At 52.3% G+C, this 25,163-nt stretch overlaps 1 protein-coding gene across 1 annotated transcript in view; it reads right to left on the bottom strand.

Annotated features, from left to right (window-relative positions):
- cplane1 (ciliogenesis and planar polarity effector 1) overlaps window positions 1-25,163 on the bottom strand; it is a 341,103-nt gene that overhangs the window by 227,480 nt on the left and 88,460 nt on the right. Inside the window, exons 18-21 of the mRNA XM_086002590.1 lie at window positions 21,487-21,653; window positions 16,908-17,125; window positions 11,347-11,511; window positions 8,840-8,978 (exon numbers count right to left, since the gene is read on the bottom strand). Coding sequence (XP_085858716.1) covers window positions 8,840-8,978; window positions 11,347-11,511; window positions 16,908-17,125; window positions 21,487-21,653 — 689 coding nt within the window. The remainder of the gene's footprint in view (window positions 1-8,839; window positions 8,979-11,346; window positions 11,512-16,907; window positions 17,126-21,486; window positions 21,654-25,163) is intronic.

Genomic DNA, 25,163 nt, shown 5'->3' with positions numbered 1-25,163 from the left:
AAGGGATCAAGGGATATGGGGAGCAAGCAGGGACAGGGTACTGAATTTGGATGATCAGCCATGATCTCATTCAATGGCAGAGCAGGCTCGAGGGGCCGAATGGCCTACTCCTGCTCCTATCTTCTATGTTTCTATGTTACCTCCCCACCGCATCCCCCCCAACCCCTCCTCTCACCATCCCGCGTTCCCCCTCTCTTTACCGCCCCACCCCAACCCCTCCTCACCATCCCACGTTCCCCCTCTCCTTACCGCCCCACCCCAACCCCTCCTCACCATCCCGCGTTCCCCCTCTCCTTACCGTCCCACCCCAACCCCCCAACCCCTCCTCTCACCATCCCGCGTTCCGCCTCTCCTTACCGCCCCACCCCAACCCCTCCTCACCATCCCACGTTCCCCCTCTCCTTACCGCCCCACCCCATCCCCCCCAACCCCTCCTCACCATCCCGCGTTCCGCCTCTCCTTACCGCCCCACCCCATCCCCCCCAACCCCTCCTCTCACCATCCCGCGTTCCCCCTCTCATTACCGCCCCACCCCATCCCCCCAACCCCTCCTCTCAGCATCCCGCGTTCCCCCTCTCTTTACCGCCCCACCGCATCCCCCCCAACCCCTCCTCACCATCCCACGTTCCCCCTCTCCTTACCGCCCCACCCCATCCCCCCAACCCCTCCTCTCACCATCCCGCGTTCCGCCTCTCCTTACCGCCCCACCCCATCCCCCCCAACCCCTCCTCTCACCATCCCACGTTCCCCCACTCCTTACCGCCCCACCCCATCCCCCCCAACCCCTCCTCTCACCATCCCGCGTTCCCCCTCTCCTTACCGCCCCACCCCATCCCCCCCAACCCCTCCTCTCACCATCCCGCGTTCCCCCTCTCCTTACCGCCCCACCCCATCCCCCCCAACCCCTCCTCTCACCATCCCGGGTTCCGCCTCTCCTTACCGCCCCACCCCAACCCCTCCTCACCATCCCACGTTCCCCCTCTCCTTACCGCCCCACCCCATCCCCCCCAACCCCTCCTCTCACCATCCCGCATTCCGCCGCTCCTTACCGCCCCACCCCATCCCCCCAACCCCTCCTCTCACCATCCCGCGTTCCCCCTCTCATTACCGCCCCACCCCATCCCCCCCAACCCCTCCTCTCAGCATCCCGCGTTCCCCCTCTCTTTACCGCCCCACCGCATCCCCCCCAACCCCTCCTCACCATCCCACGTTCCCCCTCTCCTTACCGCCCCACCCCATCCCCCCCAACCCCTCCTCTCACCATCCCGCGTTCCGCCTCTCCTTACCGCCCCACCCCATCCCCCCCAACCCCTCCTCTCACCATCCCACGTTCCCCCTCTCCTTACCGCCCCACCCCATCCCCCCCAACCCCTCCTCTCACCATCCCGCGTTCCCCCTCTCCTTACCGCCCCACCCCAACCCCCCAACCCCTCCTCTCACCATCCCACGTTCCCCCTTTCTTTACCGCCTCTCCAGCTCCCCCCCAACCCCTCCTCTCACCATCCCGCGTTCCCCCTCTCCTTACCGCCCCACCGCATCCCCCCAACCCCTCCTCTCACCATCCCGCATTCCCCCTCTCCTTACCGCCCCACCCCATCCCCCCCAACCCCTCCTCTCAATACAATACAAATCGCTTTATTGGCATGATAAGGTACATCTTATGTTGCCAAAGCATCAAAATACATTTATGGTTGAACACATAAACGCGGTTCCATTCATACAGTGTATAAACAGGTATATCCCTGAGTTTATAAATATATTTTCGCTATGTTTATATATACTCTTGTCTTAGTTTACTGGTTGTCCCTCTGTTCATGGCAAGCTGTAACATAGTGTGCCGCCAGTGTCACACAGCTTCTCTCCTCCCCCAGTAGGAATGGGAGTTTTTGGTTGTCAGTCAGATTTCTGAATTCAGGGCATATTTGTGAGAATTTTTGATAGAAATTCTCTCTGATGCCCTGATATTTTCCACAGGCTGTGAGGAAGTGCATCTCTGTCTCCACTACTCCCTGACTGCAGTGAGAGCATATCCTGTCTTCTCTTGGCAGCCTGGTCTGCCTGTGTCTGCCTTTTTCGATCGCTAGGCTATGTTCGCTAAGTCTGTACCTTGTCAAGGTTCTTCTCAGTTTGTTATCCTTTACCATGGTCAGGTAATCAGCTATGTTGTATTGTCTGTTTAGGGCCAAGTAGCAATTGAGTTTGCTTTGGGTTTTTGTTGTTTCTGCCCAATATGACAGATATTTTTCCTTTTGCTTAGCGACGATTGTGTTGGGTCGAATTCTTTGTGTTACCCTGTCACTGTCCTGGGGCTGGTTATTGTTAGTATTGTTATTAGTTACTTTATTGAGTCCCAGGACTAGTTGACTGAGGGTATTCTTCTTTATGGTCAGCTCTTGGCATTTCAGGGCGTCGTAGTGATAGCATTGGGGGTTGCTCATTTGTAGGTGATTCCAAAATTTGGTGGCTCTTTTTTGGATAGTGATTATTAATGGGTATTGGCCTAGTTCCGCCCTGCATGCGTTGTTTACTGTTTTCCTTTGAGTCCGGAGGATACTTTTACAGAATTCCGCATGTAGGATCTCAATTGGGTGTTTGTCCCATTTTGCAAAATCTTGTTGTGTTCGTGGTCCCCAGACCTCACTGCCATAGAGTGCAATTGGTTCAATTACTGATTTGAAAATTTTGAGCCAAATGCTAATTGGGATTTCTATTTGGATTGATTTTTTGATGGCATAGAAAGCCCTTCTTGCTTTCTCTTTCAGTTCATTCACAGCCAGTTTGAAGTTTCCCGTAGAACTGATTTTTAAGCCCAAGTATGTGTAGTGAGTGGTTTGTTCAATTTTGGTTGTTCCTACTGTGAAATTTATTGTGGGTCCATGTTGTTTGGATCTTTGCTGGAACACAAGGACTTTGGTTTTTTGGGGATTTATTGTCAGGGCCCAAGTCTGGCAGTACGACTCCAGCAGGTCCAGGTTCTGCTGTAGACCCTCCTTAGTTGGTGACAGCAGAACCAGGTCGTCGGCATAGAGGAGGAATTTAACCTTGGATTCATATAGGGTGAGGCCGGGTGCTGTAGATTGTTCAAGTAGTTTTGCCAATCCATTAATGTAAATATTAAAGAGTGTCGGTGAGATTGGCGAGCCCTGCGTCACCCCCCGCCCCTGTGGGAAGTATTTTGTTTGTTTGTCTCCAATTTTAACTGCACATTTATTGTTTGTATACATTGATTTAATTACATCATATGTTTTCCCTCCTACCCCGCTTTCGATAAGTTTCAGGAATAAACCGTCATGCCAGATGGAGTCGAAAGCCTTCTGGAAATCTACAAAGCATGCGTAGATTTTGCTTTTGTTATGGTGAACGTGTTTGTCAATTAGGGTCTGTAGGGTGAAGATATGATCGGATGTTCTATAGTTTGGCAGGAATCCAATTTGGCTTTTACTCAAGACATTGTGCTCTTCAAGGAAGTTTATAAGTCTTTTGTTTATGATGCTACAGAATACCTTCCCCAGGTTACTGTTTACACAGATGCCTCGATAGTTGTTTGGGTCGATTTTGTCCCCACTTTTGTATATGGGTGTTATGAGTCCTTTGTTCCAGATGTCAGGGAAATAACCGACACTCAGAACCAAGTTGAAGAGTTTTAGGATAGCCAGTTTCAGTTTGTCGTCTGCGTGTTTAATCATCTCGTTTAGTATGCCGTCTGTCCCGCAAGCTTTTCCTGGTCGCAGGTCCTTGAGTTTTTCAAGAAGTTCTTTTTCTGTTATTATGGCGTCTAGCGGGTTTTGGTTATCTTTTATGGCCATTTCAAGCTTTTCAAGTTTTTTGCGTATTTGGTGTTGCTCTGGTCCTAGTGTGTTTTTCTGGTATAATTTTTCAAAGTGGTTTACCCATGTGTCCCCATTTTGAATGGACAAATCGTCGTGTTGTTTTTTGTGTAGTGTTTTCAAGTTGTCCCAGAAACAATTCGACTCAATGGATTCCTCCATGGAGCTGAGTGTATTCTTAATAAATTGCTCTTTTTTGGTCCTGAGTGTGTTTCTGTATTGTGTTAGCGTCTGACAATAAGTAAGGCGTAATTCCTCGTTTTCTGGATGTCTGTGTTTTTGGTTTGATAGTTTTCTAAGTTTTTTCCTCATGTTATGGCAATCATGGTCAAACCATTTTTCATAGTTTTTTGTTTTGGGTTTGTTCTTGCGAGCTTTCAAGTTTGCATTTGTTGCCAAATTATCAAAAATATTGTTTAGTTTACTAACTGCCCGGTTTACGCCTTCTTTATTGTGAGTGTATATGTTATCCAGAAAGGTGTCTAAGAGAGCTTGAGTTGATGCATTGCTAATTGTTTTCTGGTATTTTTCCGTGTCGTTTTTGGCCCATCTGTACGATTTTTTGGTGTTGTACAGTTTACTGGGTTGTGTTTCTATGTTGTTTGTTTCTGTCTTTTTGAGAAACATAGTAATTTGACTGTGATCTGACAGTGTTGTTTGTGGTTTGACTGTGAATGCTCTGAAAGAGGATGGGTCCAAGTCTGTAATCATATAGTCTACTGTGCTGCAGCCAAGAGGTGAGCAGTAGGTCGATCTTCCTAGGAGGTCTCCTATGAACCTACCATTGACAATGTACAGACCCAGGTTTCGACAGAGCTGTAGTAGCTGTTTACCGTTGGTATTTGACTGCTTGTCGCAGTTATGCCTGTATGGAAGGGAAGGGATGTCAAAGTGGTTATTCCCGAATACGTAATTGTTTCCCTGATTATTGGTGAAGTCTGGTTCTTCGCCCGTTCTTGAATTGAGGTCCCCACAGATCAACACGTTCCCCTGGGCCTGGTATTGGATAATTTCCCCCTCCATGTTGGAGAAGGTGTCCTCTTTGTAGTACGGGGAATCGATTGGAGGGATATAAAGTGCGCAAATGTAAACATCTTGGGTGTTTGAAATAATCTCCCTCTCAAGTTTGAGCCACATATGGTTTTCGCCCTTTTTTATAAATTTGATGTAATTCTTAAGTTCTGTTTTAAACCAGATCAGTATGCCTCCGGAGTCTCTGCCTTGGGTTACACTTGGTAATTTATTGGAGGGGACCACTAGCTCAGTGTACCCTTGGGGACAGCCGGTGTGTCCTTTTCCTTTATACCAAGTTTCCTGTAAAATGATAATATCTAGATCTTTAGTTTCCTCTATGAACTCTGGGGTCCTACTCTTCACTTCTCGCAGTGAAGAGCGTAGACCTTGGATATTCCAGGTCGAAATATATAAGGATTTCATGTTAAGTTTTATCTTTTTCTATGATAGGTTAAAGAGTGGTACGTGTTTGTCGTGTCTAAGTGTGGGGAAAAAAAAGATCACCCCAGTTGTCTACAAAAGTTAATACAATTTGGTTACAGTTCTTTCTATTAATTAGTCCTTGATCCATAAGGCGGAAGTAGATGCTGCTGCACATCTGCTTATTGTCTCTTAATGGATTGTTTCTGTCTGAGGTATTGCGTACGTCCTGTGCATCTCTCCCTCTGTCTGGCTGGTAGCGGTCCTATTCCCCTGTGGGACAGGAGTGGTGCAGGTCTGATAATGTTGTTTTGCATGGGGATCCTCTCCGGTCTCGGTTGGTGTGGTGGTGGTCTTTGTAGTGTTCCTGATATGTACCCCGCTGATCTCTGGTGGTCGGGGGGGGGTCCTCTTGGAGTCTGGGTATGGACCCGGTTAAAAGCGACGTCCTTCAGGGCTTTAGCAAAGATCGATATTTTTTGCCTTTGGATGTGGACGTGGTCGTAAAGACATTCTTCATCGAGGGTGGGGTGTTGGGCCAGGTGTACGTTGTGGTTTGATTCGCATTCTGTTGCTATGCTGGCATTTATCTCATGAATTGTGTTGTTGTTGAAGTCTGTTCTCGGCAATATTGTGGAAACAGTGATTCTAGTGTTTGGAAATGTACTGCTTGCCTTCCTAATCATTGCTCTGAGCGATGTTGCTACCTCTTTCTGTTTGGCCTTTAGGTCATTTGTGCCCGTGTGTATTATTATGTGTTGGGGGGAGCCTAATCTGGCTTTGGTCAGCCATCCCATGGCTCTGTCTGTTGTTGGGCACCAAATCTTTTCTACTTTACTTCTAGGGAAGAGCTTTTTCTCCCATAGAAATTTCCCATTTGAGTCTATGAGTATTACGACGTCAGCCTTGTTTGTGTTTACTGTCTGGTGGCTTTCGCCTGGACTCATAGTGTGTGTGCTGGGCTGGGGTGTCTGGTGTGTGCGTACCTCTTGTGAGCGGCTCGCTTGTGGTTCCATGGTGGTGGGGGAAGATTGCGAGTCAGCATGCTGGTCGGTCTGTGTGGCACCCCTTGTATTGTGTGTCTGTTGCTTTTGTTCCGTGTGGGAGTGCAGCCGTTCCGTCCGGCTCTGTCTTGTCTTATCTCTAGTCTCTGGTTGCTGGTCTAATGGTGTTTTCTCTCCTCTGTGGCTCTCTTCTTTTTCCTGCAGCTCTTTCACCTGATTCTTAAGTAGATTCACCTGGTTATCAAGTCTATTCAGCTCTCTCTTGTGTCTCTCCCTCTCCTGCTTTTGTTTGTCATTCAATTTGAGGACCTCCTCTCTAAGTTTAACCATCTCTATCTCTAATTGATAAAATTTATCTTTTGGTTGTATCTGGCTGTGTGATCCCGGGGTATGTGTCTGGTCGGCCCTGGAAGGCTCACTCACTTCCTGGCTAAGCTGGTCGGCCCTGGAAGGCTCACTCACTTCCTGGCTATGCTGCTCTTCTCTTGGTGGGCTGGGAATGGTAGGGGAACTATGTGTGGCTTCCTCCGTGGTAGTTATGCTGGGGTTTGTCAGTTGTATCGTGTGGCTGTGGTTCCCCGGGGTTAGTGTCTGGTTTGAACTGTGTGGCTCGTTCATCCCTTGACCATGCAGATTTTCTCCTGGTAAGTTGTCAATGTTGGGGGGAGTGCGGGCCACTCTGGGGCTGTTCGTTCCTCTCGTAGTTGATCTTTTCAGTGTCCTGAAGGCCGTTGCAAATTTGTCGAGGTTGCCTTGCACTAATATTGTTCCGGTATTGTACGCGTTGACAGTCGTGATTGAACTGTCTCCTGGTGTGTTAATTTTCATTATGGACCCATTTGCGGTATTTTTTAGCTTAACACTGGTATAGTGTGATTTTATTGCTCTGATCCAAGCCGCTGGCTGATCTGAGTAGAATATGAGGTTACTTTTTGTCCCATTGTTGTAACAGTCAGTAAAGAGAGTTTCTGGTTTTTCTCTCATCTGAGCATGCTTGATCGTTTTTATAGCTTTTTTTGTGGTGTTGGGGGGAATCTGGAAGCGGGGCTGTTGTGGATCTTCTGATTCGCTCATTTTTGGTAAAGTATTGTTGATCTTAGAATAAGCTTTTCTGGGGCCCCGGGTTTGGTGTTACCCTCTCCCTGTTCGCGAACTTTCCCGGTCCCCCTCTCCGACCCCGTGGTCCCTGGGCCTCGGCTCCTGGGTTCACCCTTCTCAGGTCTGAGTCTGTGAGCCACTGTTTCCCGGTGCCTTCGGGCTGTTCCCCTCCCCCTCAGAGGTCTCTGGGCCTCTGTTTCGGCCTGGCTCCTCGGGCCTTTCCCTGGGCCTCCCTCCCTGGGCCCTGTACTCACGGTCTTGGTTGCGAGCCTTCTGGTTGCTCTCCTTCTCCTCAGAGGTCTCTGTGCCTGCTGGCCTGGCTCCTCGGGCCTTTCCCGTGCTGGATTGTTGGGCTGTGGCCCGAGTCCCCTCGGCTGTGCTGATTGCTGGATTTCCGGGCTGCGTTCCGAATCTCCTCGGCTGTGCCGATTTCTGCGATGCGGCCCGAGTCCTCTCCGCTGTGCCGATTGCCGGGCTGCGTTCCGGATCTCCTCGGCTGTGCCGATTTCTGGGATGCGGCCCGAGTCCCCTCGGCTGTGCCGGTTGCTGGACCGCTGGGCTGCGGCCCGAGTCACCTCGCCTCCTCGAACTCGGTCCCGATGCCGCCGACTCAACCACCGCTGCTGAAGCCCCGTGTGGCTGCCGTTCACTGGTTTGTGTAGTTCTTCTCTTGTTTCTTTTTTTTTTTTTGCTTTGGCTTTTTTTTTTCCTCTATTTTCCTCTGGGTTTTTTTTTTTCTTTGGTAGTCTTTCTGGCGGTCTTTTCCTTCTCTACTTTGTCTAGACTAATCTAAACTTAAACTAACCTAAACTAAACTCACCATCCCGCGTTCCCCCTTTCTTTACCGCCCCACCCCATCCCCCCCAACCCCTCCTCTCACCATCCCGCGTTCCCCCTTTCTTTACCGCCTCTCCAGCTGCCCTCGCCTCTGCCCACTCTCCCTCCCCGCCATGGGTGCTCCTTCTCTCTTGCCCCACACAAATGCTCTTCACACAAACCCTTCGATGGTGCTCCTCAAGCTTGCCCATCATTCCAGTATCTGTAACTGGGAGGCCGAGCAGTAGTGACCAGCTGGAAAACTATTCCTGTGTACTCGTGACCATTTCATTTGTTTCAGCACTGAATTTTGCTCCTCGTCTCTCCACCCTGCAGCAGTCACAGGTTCCTGGCTGAGTGTCTGGCTCCCAGTCCCTGGCACTGTGGGAGGTGCAGCTGGCCTCATTGCCCTGGGGGCACTGCTGCAGTCTGCTTCTCCAATCTGAGCCGCCCTCCTCCAGGGAGAAATGGTTCAAACAAAACAACCATGTCTGAAGCTCCAATGGCTCCATGGGTAAAGACACTGCCCAGTGGGTGAGGTATCGGAGGGATGCTGGTGCCTATGGAAGCCACATCCCACCAAGGGGCAGTGTCCGCAGGGGAGGAGACAAGTCGGGGAACCAAGGAAACCATTGGAGGTGCTCGTGCTGATTTACTTACCGATTACCCTGATGGAGATCGCATCAGAGGTTCCGTCCCCGCCGGCTCCCGGCCTGAAGAAGCTGCTCCGAGCTTTACCGTAACGCAGCAGTGAGTCAGGGAATGCACAAAGCGGAGGGAGGTCTGCCTTCCCTCTGATCTAATGGCAAGGAAAGCACAAATATATCAAACACGTAAAGAATCAGCCCTCAAACTCACAGCTCACTCCAGCAGTGGGACGATACTCACTGAGCCTCTGAGTGGCTGAGTCAGCAGCTCCAGCCCCGCTGCCAACTCCCCCCACCCCGGGTAATACAGGGCACCAGCCCCCAATGAGAAGCAGAACACCTGCAGGAAAACTAGCTCAACTGAGAACTAAGGAACAGCATGGCTGCCAAGCAAAGGGCAATGAGCGGTGGAATAAGTTGCCTGGGAAAGATATCAAAGTGCACAGTATAAAGGGGTCAGGAGAGAGAGAGACAGAGAGGGGATGGAGGCATACAGTGAGAAGGTAAAGTTTAGGAATAGAGGGAGAAGGTGTGGGTGGATTTGGGAGATATGGGAGAAGTAGGGTTGAGGGACAATGAGAAGCTGGGTAGGTGGGGTGAGGGAGGGTAGGTGGGGTTGAGGATATGGGGAGAGGGTGGGTAGATAGGGTTGGGGATATGGGGAGAGGGTGGGGTTGGGGATATGGAGAGAAGGTGGGTAGGTGGGGTTGGGGATACGGGGAGAAGGTGGGTAGGTGAGGTTGGGGATACGGGGCGAAGGTGGGTAGGTGGGGTTGGGGATATGGAGAGAAGGTGGGGTTGGGGATATGGGGAGACGGTGGGTAGGTGGGGTTGGGGATACGGGGAGAGGGTGGGTAGGTGGGGTTGGGGATATGGGGAGAAGGTGGGGTTGGGGATATGGGGAGACGGTGGGTAGGTGGGGTTGGGGATACGGGGAGAGGGTGGGTAGGTGGGGTTGGGGATATGGGGAGAAGGTGGGGTTGGGGATATGGGGAGAGGGTGGGGATATGGGGAGACGGTGGGTAGGTGGGGTTGGGGATACGGGGAGAGGGTGGGTAGGTGGGGTTGGGGATATGGGGAGAAGGTGGGGTTGGGGATATGGGGAGACGGTGGGTAGGTGGGGTTGGGGATATGGGGAAAAGGTGGGGTTGGGGATATGGGGAGAAGGTGGGGTTGGGGATATGGGGAGACGGTGGGTGGGTGGGGTTGGGGATATGGGGAGAAGGTGGGTGGGTGGGGTTGGGGATATGGGGAGACAGTGGGAGGGTGGGGTTGGGGATATGGGGAGAAGGTGGGTAGGTGGGGTTGGGGATATGGGGAGAAGGTGGGTAGGTGGGGTTGGGGATATGGGGAGAAGGTGGGTAGGTGGGGTTGGGGATATGGGGAGAGGGTGGGTAGGTGGGGTTGGGGATATGGGGAGAAGGTGGGTAGGTGGGGTTGGGGATATGGGGAGAAGGTGGGTAGGTGGGGTTGGGGATATGGGGAGAGGGTGGGTAGGTGGGGTTGGGGATATGGGGAGAAGGGGGGTAGGTGGGGTTGGGGATATGGGGAGAAGGTGGGTAGGTGGGGTTGGGGATATGGGGAGAGGGTGGGGTTGGGGATATGGGGAGAGGGTGGGGTTGGGGATATGGGGAGACGGTGGGTAGGTGGGGTTGGGGATATGGGGAGACGGTGGGTAGGTGGGGTTGGGGATATGGGGAGACGGTGGGTAGGTGGGGTTGGGGATATGGGGAGACGGTGGGTAGGTGGGGTTGGGGATATGGGGAGACGGTGGGGTTGGGGATATGGGGAGAAGGGGGGTAGGTGGGGTTGGGGATATGGGGAGAAGGTGGGTAGGTGGGGTTGGGGATATGGGGAGAGGGTGGGTAGGTGGGGTTGGGGATATGGGGAGACGGTGGGTAGGTGGGGTTGGGGATATGGGGAGAAGGGGGGTAGGTGGGGTTGGGGATATGGGGAGAAGGGGGGGTAGGTGGGGTTGGGGATATGGGGAGAAGGTGGGTAGGTGGGGTTGGGGATATGGGGAGACGGTGGGTAGGTGGGGTTGGGGATATGGGGAGACGGTGGGTAGGTGGGGTTGGGGATATGGGGAGACGGTGGGTAGGTGGGGTTGGGGATATGGGGAGACGGTGGGTAGGTGGGGTTGGGGATATGGGGAGACGGTGGGTAGGTGGGGTTGGGGATATGGGGAGAAGGGGGGTAGGTGGGGTTGGGGATATGGGGAGAAGGTGGGAGGGTGGGGTTGGGGATATGGGGAGAGGGTGGGGTTGGGGATATGGGGAGAAGGTGGGTAGGTGGGGTTGGGGATATGGGGAGAGGGTGGGGTTGGGGATATGGGGAGAAGGTGGGAGGGTGGGGTTGGGGGGTACAGTGAGACGGCGGGGTATCTAAAAGGTGCAGTTTTGTTGGCCTAATGGCCTCCTGCTCCTACAATGTTTTTATTTGATCAGAGACTGAGGAAAGCACCAGCAGAGACTAGAATTGCACATCTCTCATTAACAGCGTCCCAACAGCCTGATTTACCTTGTTCATGATCTTTCGGACGTATCGAAGCTTCCCGATGTACCAGTGCGCTGCCGGGAGGGAGCACCGGGCGGCCCTGAAAAGCAGAAGGACCCGCTGAAGGACCCCAGACAGATTTTGCCGAGCAGCTCTCTCTCTGGATAATGCAGGGTCCTCTCCAACACCCTGAAGATGGAAGAGACCGACAGGTAATTCCATAACTGGGTAAAACCTTAATTACAAATAAGAAAGCCAGAGTGGATCCCAGCTGGATTGCATGTCACACGCTGGGCTTTCTCCTAAACATCACACCATCCTACGTGTTCACCATCCTCCCTGCAGACTCTCAGTGTTAGAATCCAAACTCTCAGTCTCCTATTGCAGCTTATTCGTTCCTCCATCTCTTAGCTTCCAATCTTCCTCTTACTCCGACTGTCCTCCCCCGGCTGTTACTGTCTGTGGACTTTTGAAGCCCAAGCTTGGTGTTAATTGAACAGGATTTCTAAGAACATAAGAATTAGGAACAGGAGTAGGCCATACAGCCCCTCGAGCCCGTTCCACCATTCACAAGAGCATGGTTGAACTTTTACATTAACTCCACTCTCCCGTCCGATCCCCTTATAAAATTCTAACAGGACTGGACAGACTGGATGCAGGAAGGATGTTCCCGATGGCGGGGGAGTCCAGAACCAGGGGTCACAGTCTAAGGATAAGGGGTAAGCCATTTAGGACTGAGATGAGGAGGCATTTCTTCACCCAGAGAGTGGTGAACCTGTGGAATTCTCTACCACAGAAGACAGTTGAGGCCAATTCATTATTAAATATATTCAAGAAGGAGTTGGATATATTTCTTAAGGCTAAAGGGATCAAGGGGTATGGGGAGAAGGCAGGGACAGGGTACTGAATTTGGATGATCAGCCATGATCTCATTGAATGGCGGAGCAGGCTCGAGGGGCCGAATGGCCGACTCCTGCTCCTATCTTCTATGTTTCTAAGTATCCCTCGATTCCCTTAGTGTCCAACAAGCTCTCGATCTCAGCCTTGAACATAATCAATGACTGAGCGTCCACAGCCCTCTGGGCAATCTTCCCTCTCATTTTTATTTGTACTGCGTGGGCAAGAAACTCCTCCGAGTGCGACTTCTATGTCCATGGGCAGTTAAGAACAACAACAGCAACAACTCCCCACCCAACAACAGCAGCAACAACAGAAAATTCAGATCTTTCATGATTTTGTTCGTTGCGCAATTACTTTTTGGAGTCTTTGAAGAGTTAATGACTTGGTATCTTCACTTTATCTCTTTCTCCTGACTCCCCTCTTCAAATCCAGCATTCCCAGGTCAGGTTCTAATATCTTGAGGCCTTGGAGGGTGCAGAGGAGATTTGCTAGAATGGTACCAGGAATGAGGGACTTCAGTTATCTGGAGAGATTAAAGAAGCTGGGATGTTCTCCTTAGAACAGAGAAGATTAAAAAAGATTTAATAGAGGTGTTCAAAATTTTGAGGGGTTTTGATAGAGTAAATAAAGATAAACTGTTTCCACTGGCAGGAGGGTCGGTAACCAGAGGACACAGGTCTAAGGTGATTGGCAAAAGAACCAGAGGGGACATGAGGAGAATTTTTTTTATGCAGCGAGTTGTTGTGATCTGGAATGCGCTGCTTGAAAGGGCGGTGGAAGCAGATTCAACAGTAACTTTCAAAAGTGAATTGGATAAATATCTGAAAAGGAAAGATTTGCAGGGCTCTGGGGAAAGAGGTGAGTGGAACTAACTGGAGAGCTCGTTCAAAGAGCAGGCACAGACACGATGGGCCAAATGGCCTCCTTCTGTGCTGTATGATTCTATCTGCTGATATCTTTTATCAAGCCCAAAGGCAGGCTGAGGGTAGATTCAGGTATGGCAAGGGCTCCAGGCCCAGGATACTGGGCAGGGGGAGTTGGGGAACTTTTTAAGAATTGCATAAAGGCAAACTGCCTTCTGTGGTAGAGAATTCCACAGGTTCACCACTCTCTGGGTGAAGAAATTCCTCCTCATCTCAGTCCTAAATGGCTTACCCCTTATCCTTAGACTGTGACCCCTGGTTCTGGACTCCCCGACCATCGGGAGCATCCTTCCTGCATCTAGTCTGTCCAGGCCTGTTAGAATTTTACAAGTTTCAATGAGATCCCCTCTCATTCTTCTAAACTCTAGCGAATATAAGCCTAATCGACCCAATCACTCTTCATACATCATTCCTGCCATCCCAGGTATCAGTCTGGTGAATCTTCGCTGCACTCCCTCCATGGCAAGAACATCCTTCCTCAGATAAGGCGACCAAAACTGCACACAATACTCAAGATGTGGTCTCACCAAGGCCCTGTACAACTGCAGCAAGACATCCTTGCTCCTGTACTCGAATCCTCTCGCTATGAAGGCCAACATACCATTTGCCTTCTTAACCGCCTGCTGCACCTGCATGCTTACCTTCAGCGACTGGTGCACAAGGACACCCAGGTCTTGTTGCACTTCCCCTTTTCCCATTACTGTCGTTCAGATAATAATCTGCCTTCCTGTTTTTGCCACCAAAGTGGGTAACTTCGCATTTATCCACATTATACTGCACCTGCCCTGCATCTGCCCAATCACCCAACCTGTCCAAATCATACTGGAGTTTCTCGGCATCCTCCTCACAGCACACACGCCCACCCAGCTTTGTGTAGTCTGCAAACTTGGAGATATTACATCTAGTTCCCTCGTCTAGATCATTAATATATATTGTGAATAGCCGGGGTCCAAGGACCGATCCCTGCGGTACCCCACTAGTCACTGCCTGCCACTCGGAAAAAAAAAACGTTTATTCCAACTCTTTGCTTCCTGTCTACAAACCAGTTCTCTATCCAAGTCAATACCTTGCCACCAATCTCATGTGCTTTAACTTTGCACGCCAATCTCTTATGCGGGACCTTATCGAAAGCCTTCTGAAAGTCCAAATATACCACATCCACTGGTTCTCTCTCATCTATTCTACCAGTTACATCCTCAAAAAATTCCAGTAGATTAGTCGAGCATGATTTACCTTTTGTGAATCCATGTTGACTTTGTCTGATCCTGTCACTGTTTTTCAAGTGCTCTGCTATTACATCTTTTATAATGGACTCTAGCATTTTCCCCACTACCAATGTCAGGCTTACCGGCCTATAATTCCCCGTTTTTTCTCTACCACCTTTTTTAAATAGTGGGGTTACATTAGCTACCCTCCAATCCATGGGAACTATTTCAGAGTCTATAGAATTTTGGAAGATGACCAGCAATGCATCTATTTCTAGGGCCACTTCGTTAAGTACCCTAGGATGTAGATTATCAGGCCCTGGGGATTTATCGGCCTTCAGTACCGTCAATTTCCCTAACACCATTTCCCTACAAATACCGATTTCATTTAATTCCTCCCTGTCATTAGACCCTATGTTCCCCAACATCTCTGGGAGGTTATTTGTGTCCTCCTTTGTGAAGACAGAACCAAAGTATGAATTTAGTTGGTCTGCCATTTCTTTGTTCCCCATTATAAATTCCCCTGATTCTGACTGCAAGGGACCTACGCTTGACTTCACCAATCTTTTTCTCTTCACATATCTATAAAAGCTTTTACAATCAGTTTTTATGTTCCCTGCAAGCTTACTCTCATATTCTATTTTCCCCCTCTTAATTAATCCCTTTGTCCTCCTTTGCTGAATCCTAAACTGCTCCCAATCCTCAGGTTTGCTGCTTTTTCTGACCAGTTTATATGTCCTCTCCTTGGATCTTATGCTATCCCTAATTTCCCTTGTTAGCCACGGTTGAGTCATCTTTTTTGTTTTATTTTTATGCCAAACAGGGATGAACAAATTCTGTAGTTCATCCATGCGATCTTTAAATGTTTGCCATTGCCTATCCACCGTCAACCCTTTGAGTAACGTTCCCCAATCTCAGTCCTAAATGGCTGACCCCTTATCCTGAGACTATGCCCCCTAGTTCTAGACACTCCAGCCAGGGGAAACAACCTCTCAGCATCTACCCTGTCAATCCCCTTTAGAACCTTGTATGTTTCACTGAGATCACCTCTCATTCTTCTAAACTCCAGAGAGTATCAGCCCAATCTACTCAATCTCTCCTCATAGGACAGCCCTCTCATCCCAGGAATCAATCTAGTGAACCTTCGTTGCACCCCCTCTAAGGCAAGTATATCCTTCCTCATGTAAGGAGACCAAAACTGTGCCCAGTACTCCAGGTGTGGTCTCACCAAGGCCCTGTACAATTGGAGCAAGACTTCCTTACTCTTATACTCCAACCCCCTGCAATAAAGGCCAACATACCATTTGCCTTCCTAATTGCTTGCTGTACATGCATGCTAACTCTCTGTGATTCGTGTACAAGGACACCCAAATCCCTCTGAACACCAACATTTAACAGTCTCTCACCTTTTAAAAAATATTCTGCTTTTCCAATCTTCCAATCAAAGTGACTAACCTTTAATTTTCCCACATTATACTCCATCTGCCACCTTCTTGCCCACTCACTTAACCAGTCTATATCCCTTTGCAGGCTCTTTGTGTCCTCCTCACAGCTTATTTTCTCACCTAGCTTTGTATCATCAGCAATCTTGGATACATTAACGCTCTGTCCCCTCATCTATTAATATAGATTGTGAATAGCTGAGGCCCAAGCACTGATCCTTGCGGTACCCCACTAGTTGCACCTTGCCATCCCAAAAATGACCCTTTTATTCCTACTCTCTGTTTTCTGTCCGTTAACCAATCTATCCATCCATGCTAATATATTACCCCCAATTCCAAGAGCCCTAATTTTGTGCAATAACCTCTTGTGTGGCACCGTATCGAATGCCTTCTGAAAATCCAAATATATTACATCCACTGGTTCCCCCTTATCTATCCCTCTACAGTAGTTACATGCTCAAAAAACTCTAATAGATTTCCTTTTCATAAAACCATGTTTACTCTGCCTGATCATTGTGCTTTTCCATGTGCCCGGTTACCATTGCCTTAATAATAGATTCTGTCCACTCTCCTAGTCTGTTTGTTATAGTTGTTCTATTGCACCACAAGCCTTGCCATTTCACCTTGTTTTCATAACAAAAAAGCATGGTAATCTGTCCAAGCGTGGAATACAAAAGGGGGGGTGGATGGGTATGCCATGGGCCCTGGGGAAAAGGTGGGCCATAGGCCCCAGAAGGCCAGGGGGGGGGAAGAGAGACAGAGGGGGTGGTGGCAGGTAAAAGCGGTAGGCCACGAGCCCCGGGGACAGGTACATCACTGGGACACCCAGAGGTTCAGCCCCCAGCACTGCCAGGGCACCGGCACCAGCTCCCAGCACTGCCAGGGCACCGGCACCAGCTCCCAGCACTGCCAGGGCACCGGCACCAGCTCCCAGCACTGCCAGGGCACCGGCACCAGCTCCCAGCACCGCCAGGGCACCGGCACGCCGACAGGGACCAGCGGTGTAGACAGCGCACCAAGAATAACCCAGTAACACAAAGTGTGCTGATTGAACAGAAACTTCCACAGCTCATTGCCCTCAGTACCTGTGGCTGTTGACTGTTCCCTGTCCTTACCTCACTGTCAACGGCTGGCTGAGGACAATACAAGGGAGGTGCAGGCAGGTACAGTCCATCAGGCACTAGCCCAGGCAGGCTGGTACCAAGGTCCTTTGCAGTCTGCATCAAAAGATCAAAGCTCTCTGCGAGCACATCTGCGTCCGCCATCACAGCTGCTTTCAAGATCTCCTGCACTGAGCCGAACAGCAAGTCTGCATCCTCCTCCTCAATAGAATCTGCAAAATAGGAAAGAGAAATACAGGAACAGCAAAATCCCTGGGCCACCCCACGCAACCTATATTAATGGGGATGAAGGAAACGAGTGTACTGTAGCCAAATTTGCTGACGATACAAAGAGAGATGGGAAAGCAAGTTGTGAGCAGGACACAAAGGGGGAAAATTTGGTTGCTTTGCACCTCCTAAGAGGGCGCTAATGGGGCGCAAAGCAACTAGCGCCTGGGCGGGGCGCCACCAATGCCTCCTGCGAAATTCAGCGGGAGGTTAGCGGCGGCAGTAACCACTAGCGCCCCACAGCACTGCACCACCGGCGATGATGTCATTGCCATGTGCAGCGCCCCACTCGCGATCTTCGGTAGCGCCCCGACTTGCCGCCGGACGCTATGTCCGACAGGGTCAGGGGGGCCTACCGGCGGCCGGGGCGGCGTTATTTAAAGGCGAGGTGCCGGGCGGTCATTTTTGTTGCTGGCCACCTGCCAGCACCTGCCTCTGTTGCCGTCCCCGGCCTCCTGAGCAACCCCCCGCAGAGTGCCGGCTGCGCTCCAAGAGCCCGGCACTTCTCTCGAGTGCCGGGTTCTTTTGCCAGCTCTCCAATCCCCGGTGGCCCAGCTGGGCCCCGGGTCGCGCTGCGCAAGGCCCCTCCCCTTTAAGAGGAGGAGGAAGGCCTGCAGTACCGCAGCACATCGCGCCGTGATATTCCCTCGCAGCGACCCCAAGAGGGAGGCGACGCACTTCCAGCAGCGCCCCGCTTCCCTCTTGGGGCGCTACCACTCAATTTTGGCCCGGCGAAGTTAGTGCCCCAAAAGGGGGCGCGACTCAATTTCTCCCCCAAAGAGTCTGCAAAGAGAAATAGGCAGGCTAAGTGAGTGGGCAAACATTGGGCAGATGGAGTATAATATGGGAAAATGTGAGGTTATCTACTTTGGTAGGAAGAATAAAAACGCAAATTATTATTTAAATGGAGAGAGACTACAGAATGCTGCGGCACAGAGGGATCTGGGGGTCCTCGTGCATGAAACACAAAAAATTAGCATGCAGGTACAGCAAGTAATCAGGAAGGCAAATGGAATGTTGGCCTTTATTGCAAAGGGGGTTGGTTGGAGTATAAAAGTAGGGAAGTCCTGCTACAACTGTAGACCTGGAGTGCTGCGTACAGTTTTGGTCTCCTTGTTTAAGGAGGGATATACTTGCATTGGAGGCAGTTCAGAGAAGGTTCACGAGGTTGATTCCTGGGTTGAAAGGGTTGTCTTATGAGGAAAGGTTGGGCCTATACTCATTGGAGTTTAGAAGGTTGAGAGGTGATCTTATTGAAACATATAAGGTGCTGAGGAGGCTCGACAGGGTAGATACAGGGAGGATGTTTCCCCTCATGGGGAAATCTAGAACTAGGGGGCATAGTTTCAGAATAAGGGGTCGCCCATTTAAAACGGAGATGAGGAGGAATTTCTTCTCTCAGGGGGTCGTGAATCTTTGGAATTCTCTTCCCCAGAGAGCTGTAGAGGCTGGGTCACTGAATATATTCAAGGCTGATATAGACAGATTTTTGAACGATAAGGGAGTCGAGGGTTATGGGGAGCGGGCAGGGAAGTGGAGTTGAGGCCAAGATCAGATCAGCCGTGATCTTATTGAATGGCGGAGCAGGCTCGAGGGGCCGAATGGCCGACTCCTGCTCCTATTTCTTATGTGTATGTTCTTATGAGATCATGGCTGATGTGCGACCTAACTCCATATACCTGTCTTTGGCCCATATTCCTTAATAGCTTTGCTTTACAAAAATCTATCAATCTCAGATTTAAAATTAACAATTGATCTGTTTGCGGAAGAGAGTTCCAAACTTCTTCCACCCTTTATGTGTAGAAGTGTTTCCTGAAAGGTCTGGCTCTAATTTTTAGGCTATGCCCCCTAGTCCTAGACTCGCCAACCAGTATCTGTACCCCTTAATATATTGAAAACTTCGATCAAATCAACCCATAACCTGCTAAATTTTAGGGAATACAACCCTAATTTGTGTAATCTCCCATTGTAATTTAACCCTTCTGAGTCCGGGTATCATTCTGGTAAACTTATGCTGCACTCCCTCCAAGGTCAATATAAGGTGTGGTGCCCAGAACTGCTCACAAACCGTGCCCAAGACGACCCCGAGGCTAACCTTGGCCAAACTGGTCCGGGGTAAACAGTGACTTCCCCTGACCCCAGGAAAACCCGTGCCCAGACAGACGCCAGGGCAAACCGTGCCCTCCCCAGAACCCGGGGAAACCCGTGCCCAGACAGACGCCAGGGCAAACCGTGCCCTCCCCAGAACCCGGGGAAACCCGTGCCCAGACAGACGCCGGGGCAAACCGTGCCCTCCCCAGACCCCGGAGAAACCCGTGCCCAGACAGATGCCGGGGCAAACCGTGCCCTCCCCAGACCCCGGAGAAACCCGTGCCCAGACAGACGCCGGGGCAAACCGTGCCCTCCCCAGACCCCGGGGAAACCCGTGCCCAGACAGACGCCGGGGCAAACAGTGCCCTCCCCAGACCCCGGGGAAACCCGTGCCCAGACAGACGCCAGGGCAAACAGTGCCCTCCCCAGACCCCGGAGAAACCCGTGCCCAGACAGACGCCGGGGCAAACCGTGCCCTCCCCAGACCCCGGAGAAACCCGTGCCCAGACAGACGCCGGGGCAAACCGTGCCCTCCCCAGACCCCGGAGAAACCCGTGCCCACACAGACGCCGGGGCAAACCGTGCCCTCCCCAGACCCCGGGGGAAACCCGTGCCCAGACAGACGCCAGGGCAAACCGTGCCCTCCCCAGAAGCCGGGGAAACCCGTGCCCAGACAGACGCCGGGGCAAACCGTACCCTCCCCAGACCCCGAGGAAACCAGTGCCCAGACAGACGCCGGGGCAAACCATGCTCAAACAAACCCCGGGGCAGACCATGCCCTACCCCGACCCAAGGGTAAAACCGCGACCCCACAAATCCAGGTCAATGGGGCAAACTGCGCCTAGACCATGTTCCATGAAAGACCATCAGGGTGACACATTCACAGAATCACAATCACACAGAATCACAGAAACCCCACAGTGCAGATAGAGGCCATTTCAGCCCATCGAGCCTGCACCGACACATATCCCACCCGATCCCTGTAACCCCCACATATCCCACCCTATCCCCGTAACCCCACGTATTTAATCCCCCTAACACTAAGGGTCAATTTATCATAGCCAATCAACCTAACCCGCACACATTGTGCAACAACAGGTCACCAGAATTACTCAGGCACTTAATAGCCCATGTACACTCTCCCCTATCATGGACTCTACTCACCCATTTAATCTCCCACAGCCCATGTACACTCTCCCCTATCATGGACTCTACTCACCCATTTAATCTCCCACAGCCCATGTACACTCTCCCCTATCGTGGACTCTACCCACCCATTTAATCTCCTCCCACAGCCCATGTACACTCTCCCCTATCATGGACTCTACTCACCCATTTAATCTCCCACAGCCCATGTACACTCTCCCCTATCGTGGACTCTACCCACCCATTGAATCTCCTCCCACAGCCCATGTACACTCTCCCCTATCATGGACTCTACCCACCCATTTAATCTCCTCCCACAGCCCATGTACACTCTCCCCTATCATGGACTCTACCCACCCATTTAATCTCCTCCCACAGCCCATGTACACTCTCCCCTATCATGGACTCTACCCACACATTTAATCTCCTCCCACAGCCCATGTACACTCTCCCCTATCATAGACTCTACCCACCCATTTAATCTCCTCCCACAGCCCATGTACACTCTCCCCTATCATAGACTCTACCCACCCATTTAATCTCCTCCTACAGCCCATGTACACTCTCCCCTATCATGGACTCTACCCACTCATTTAATCTCCTCCCACAGCCCATGTACACTCTCCCCTATCATGGACTCTACCCACCCATTTAATCTCCTCCCACAGCCCATGTACACTCTCCCCTATCATGGACTCTACCCACCCATTTAATCTCCTCCCACAGCCCATGTACACTCTCCCCTATCATGGACTCTACCCACTCATTTAATCTCCTCCCACAGCCCATGTACACTCTTCCCCTATCATGGACTCTACCCACCCATTTAATCTCCTCCCACAGCCCATGTACACTCTCCCCTATCATGGACTCTACCCACCCATTTAATCTCCTCCCACAGCCCATGTACACTCTCCCCTATCATCGACTCTACCCACCTATTTTGTCTCCTCAGGGAAGGTCCATCCTGTCATTTGCAGTATTGAAGATCTTGCTCTTACATTCAGTTGGCTGTGAGACTGCACAGTGTACAGGCATGGATCCAGTCCAAGGCCTGTATTCAGCTTACCTGTGAACTGTTTGGAGTCACGGCCTGGTGCCCTGGTAGTGTTAATAGTGAAGTCTCCCACAGGCACCGCCACCTTCACTGGGTGGCCCAACAGTGCCTGCAGTTTATCCTGTAAGATCTGGGAGGGGTGAAGGTCTGGTGGGAGATGCAGTGATCTCCAGCGGCCCCTGAAACAGCATTAAATCAACACTGAAAAACACCAGCGGGTAATCCTCACCCCCCCCAAACCAGGCCTGTAATCCTCATCCCTGCAAACCATGCCTGTAATCCTCACCCCCCCAAACCAGGCCTGTAATCCTCACCCCTGCAAACCATGCCTGTAATCCTCACCCCCCAAACCAGGCCTGTAATCCTCACCCCCCCAAACCAGGCCTGTAATCCTCACCCCTGCAAACCAGGCCTGTAATCCTCACCCCTGCAAACCAGGCCTGTAATACCCCCTCACCCCAAACCAGGCCTGTAATCCTCACCCCCCCAAACCAGGCCTGTAATCCTCAACCCCCCAAACCAGGCCTGTAATCCTCACCCCCCAAACTAGGTCTGTAATCCTCACCCCCCCAAACCAGGCCTGTAATCCTCACCCCTGCAAACCATGCCTGTAATCCTCACCCCCCCAAACCAGGCCTGTAATCCACACCCCCCCCAAACCAGGCCTGTAATCCCCCTTCCCCCCAAACCAGGCCTGTAATCCTCACCCCCCCAAACCAGGCCTGTAATCCTCACCCCTGCAAACCATGCCTGTAATCCTCACCCCCCAAACCAGGCCTGTAATCCTCACCCCCCAAACCAGGCCTGTAATCCTCACCCCTGCAAACCAGGCCTGTAATCCTCACCCCCCCCAAACCAGGCCTGTAATCCTCACCCCCCCAAACCAGGCCTGTAATCCTCACCCCCCAAACCAGGCCTGTAATCCTCCCCCCCCCCCAAACCAGGTCTGTAATCCTCACCCCCCCAGACCATGCCTGTAATCCTCACCCCCCAAACCAGGCCTGTAATCCTCACCCCCCAAACCAGGCCTGTAATCCTCACCCCTGCAAACCAGGCCTGTAATCCTCACCCCCCCCAAACCAGGCCTGTAATCCTCACCCCCCAAACCAGGTCTGTAATCCTCACCCCCCAAACCAGGCCTGTAATCCTCCCCCCCCCCAAAACCAGGTCTGTAATCCTCACCCCCCCAGACCATGCCTGTAATCCTCACCCCCCAAACCAGGCCTGTAATCCTCACCCCCCAAACCATGCCTGTAATCCTCACCCCCCAAACCAGGCCTGTAATCCTCACCCCCCAAACCAGGCCTGTAATCCTCACCCCCCAAACCAGGCCTGTAATCCACACCCCCCCAAACCAGGCCTGTAATCCTCACCCCCCAAACCAGGCCTGTAATCCTCACCCCCCCAAACCAGGCCTGTAATCCACACCCCCCCAAACCAGGCCTGTAATCCTCACCCCCCCAAACCAGGCCTGTAATCCTCACCCCCCAAACCAGGCCTGTAATCCTCACCCCCCAAACCAGGCCTGGAATCCTCACCCCCCCAAACCAGGCCTGTAATCCTCACCCCCCAAACCAGGCCTGTAATCCTCACCCCCCCAAACCAGGCCTGTAATCCACACCCCCCCAAACCAGGCCTGTAATCCTCACCCCCCAAACCAGGCCTGTAATCCTCACCCCCCAAACCATGCCTGTAATCCTCACCCCCCAAACCAGGCCTGTAATCCTCACCCCCCAAACCAGGCCTGTAATCCTCACCCCCCCAAACCAGGCCTGTAATCCACACCCCCCCAAACCAGGCCTGTAATCCTCACCCCCCAAACCAGGCCTGTAATCCTCACCCCCCCAAACCAGGCCTGTAATCCACACCCCCCCAAACCAGGCCTGTAATCCTCACCCCCCCAAACCAGGCCTGTAATCCTCACCCCCCAAACCAGGCCTGTAATCCTCACCCCCCAAACCAGGCCTGGAATCCTCACCCCCCCAAACCAGGCCTGTAATCCTCACCCCCCCAAACCAGGCCTGTAATCCTCACCCCCCCAAACCAGGCCTGTAATCCACCCCCCCCCAAACCAGGCCTGTAATCCTCACCCCCCAAACCAGGCCTGTAATCCTCACCCCCCAAACCAGGCCTGTAATCCTCACCCCCCAAACCAGGCCTGGAATCCTCACCCCCCAAACCAGGCCTGTAATCCTCACCCCCCCAAAACCAGGCCTGTAATCCACACCCCCCAAACCAGGCCTGTAATCCTCACCCCCCAAACCAGGCCTGTAATCCACACCCCCAAAACCAGGCCTGGAATCCTCACCCCCCAAACCAGGCCTGTAATCCTCACCCCCCAAACCAGGCCTGGAATCCTCACCCCCCAAAACCAGGCCTGGAATCCTCACCCCCCAAACCAGGCCTGTAATCCTCACCCCCCAAACCAGGCCTGTAATCCACACCCCCCCAAACCAGGCCTGTAATCCTCACCCCCAAACCAGGCCTGTAATCCTCACCCCCCAAACCAGGCCTGTAATCCTCACCCCCCCAAACCAGGCCTGTAATCCTCACCCCCCCAAACCAGGCCTGTAATCCTCACCCCCCCAAACCAGGCCTGTAATCCTCACCCCCCCAAACCAGGCCTGTAATCCTCACCCCCCCAAACCAGGCCTGGAATCCTCACCCCCCCAAACCAGGCCTGTAATCCTCACCCCCCCAAACCAGGCCTGTAATCCTCACCCCCCAAACCAGGCCTGTAATCCTCACCCCCCAAACCAGGCCTGTAATCCACACCCCCCAAACCAGGCCTGTAATCCTCACCCCCCCCAAACCAGGCCTGTAATCCTCACCCCCCAAACCAGGCCTGTAATCCTCACCCCCCCAAACCAGGCCTGTAATCCACACCCCCCAAACCAGGCCTGGAATCCTCACCCCCCAAAACCAGGCCTGGAATCCTCACCCCCCAAACCAGGCCTGTAATCCACACCCCCCAAACCAGGCCTGTAATCCTCACCCCCCAAACCAGGCCTGTAATCCTCACCCCCCAAACCATGCCTGTAATCCTCACCCCCCCAAACCAGGCCTGTAATCCACACCCCCCAAACCAGGCCTGTAATCCTCACCCCCCAAACCATGCCTGTAATCCTCACCCCCCCAAACCAGGCCTGTAATCCACACCCCCCAAACCAGGCCTGGAATCCTCACCCCCCAAAACCAGGCCTGGAATCCTCACCCCCCCAAACCAGGCCTGTAATCCACACCCCCCAAACCAGGCCTGTAATCCTCACCCCCCCAAACCAGGCCTGTAATCCTCACCCCCCAAACCAGGCCTGTAATCCTCACCCCCCCAAACCAGGCCTGTAATCCTCACCCCCCAAACCATGCCTGTAATCCTCACCCCCCAAACCAGGCCTGTAATCCACACCCCCCAAACCAGGCCTGTAATCCTCACCCCCCCAAACCAGGCCTGGAATCCACACCCCCCAAACCAGGCCTGTAATCCTCACCCCCCAAACCAGGCCTGTAATCCTCACCCCCCCAAACCAGGCCTGTAATCCTCACCGCCCCAAACCAGGCCTGTAATCCTCACCCCCCAAACCAGGCCTGTAATCCTCACCCCCCCAAACCAGGCCTGTAATCCTCACCCCCCCAAACTAGGCCTGTAATCCTCACCCCCCCAAACCAGGCCTGTAATCCTCACCGCCCCA

Source organism: Somniosus microcephalus, chromosome 1, assembly GCF_052327205.1.
Source record: "Somniosus microcephalus isolate GS21.2 chromosome 1, FLI_Smic_1.0, whole genome shotgun sequence".
Lineage (NCBI taxonomy): Eukaryota > Metazoa > Chordata > Chondrichthyes > Squaliformes > Somniosidae > Somniosus > Somniosus microcephalus.
The sequence above is the reverse complement of the archived record's forward strand: the minus strand, read 5'-3'. Positions and strand labels throughout refer to the sequence as shown.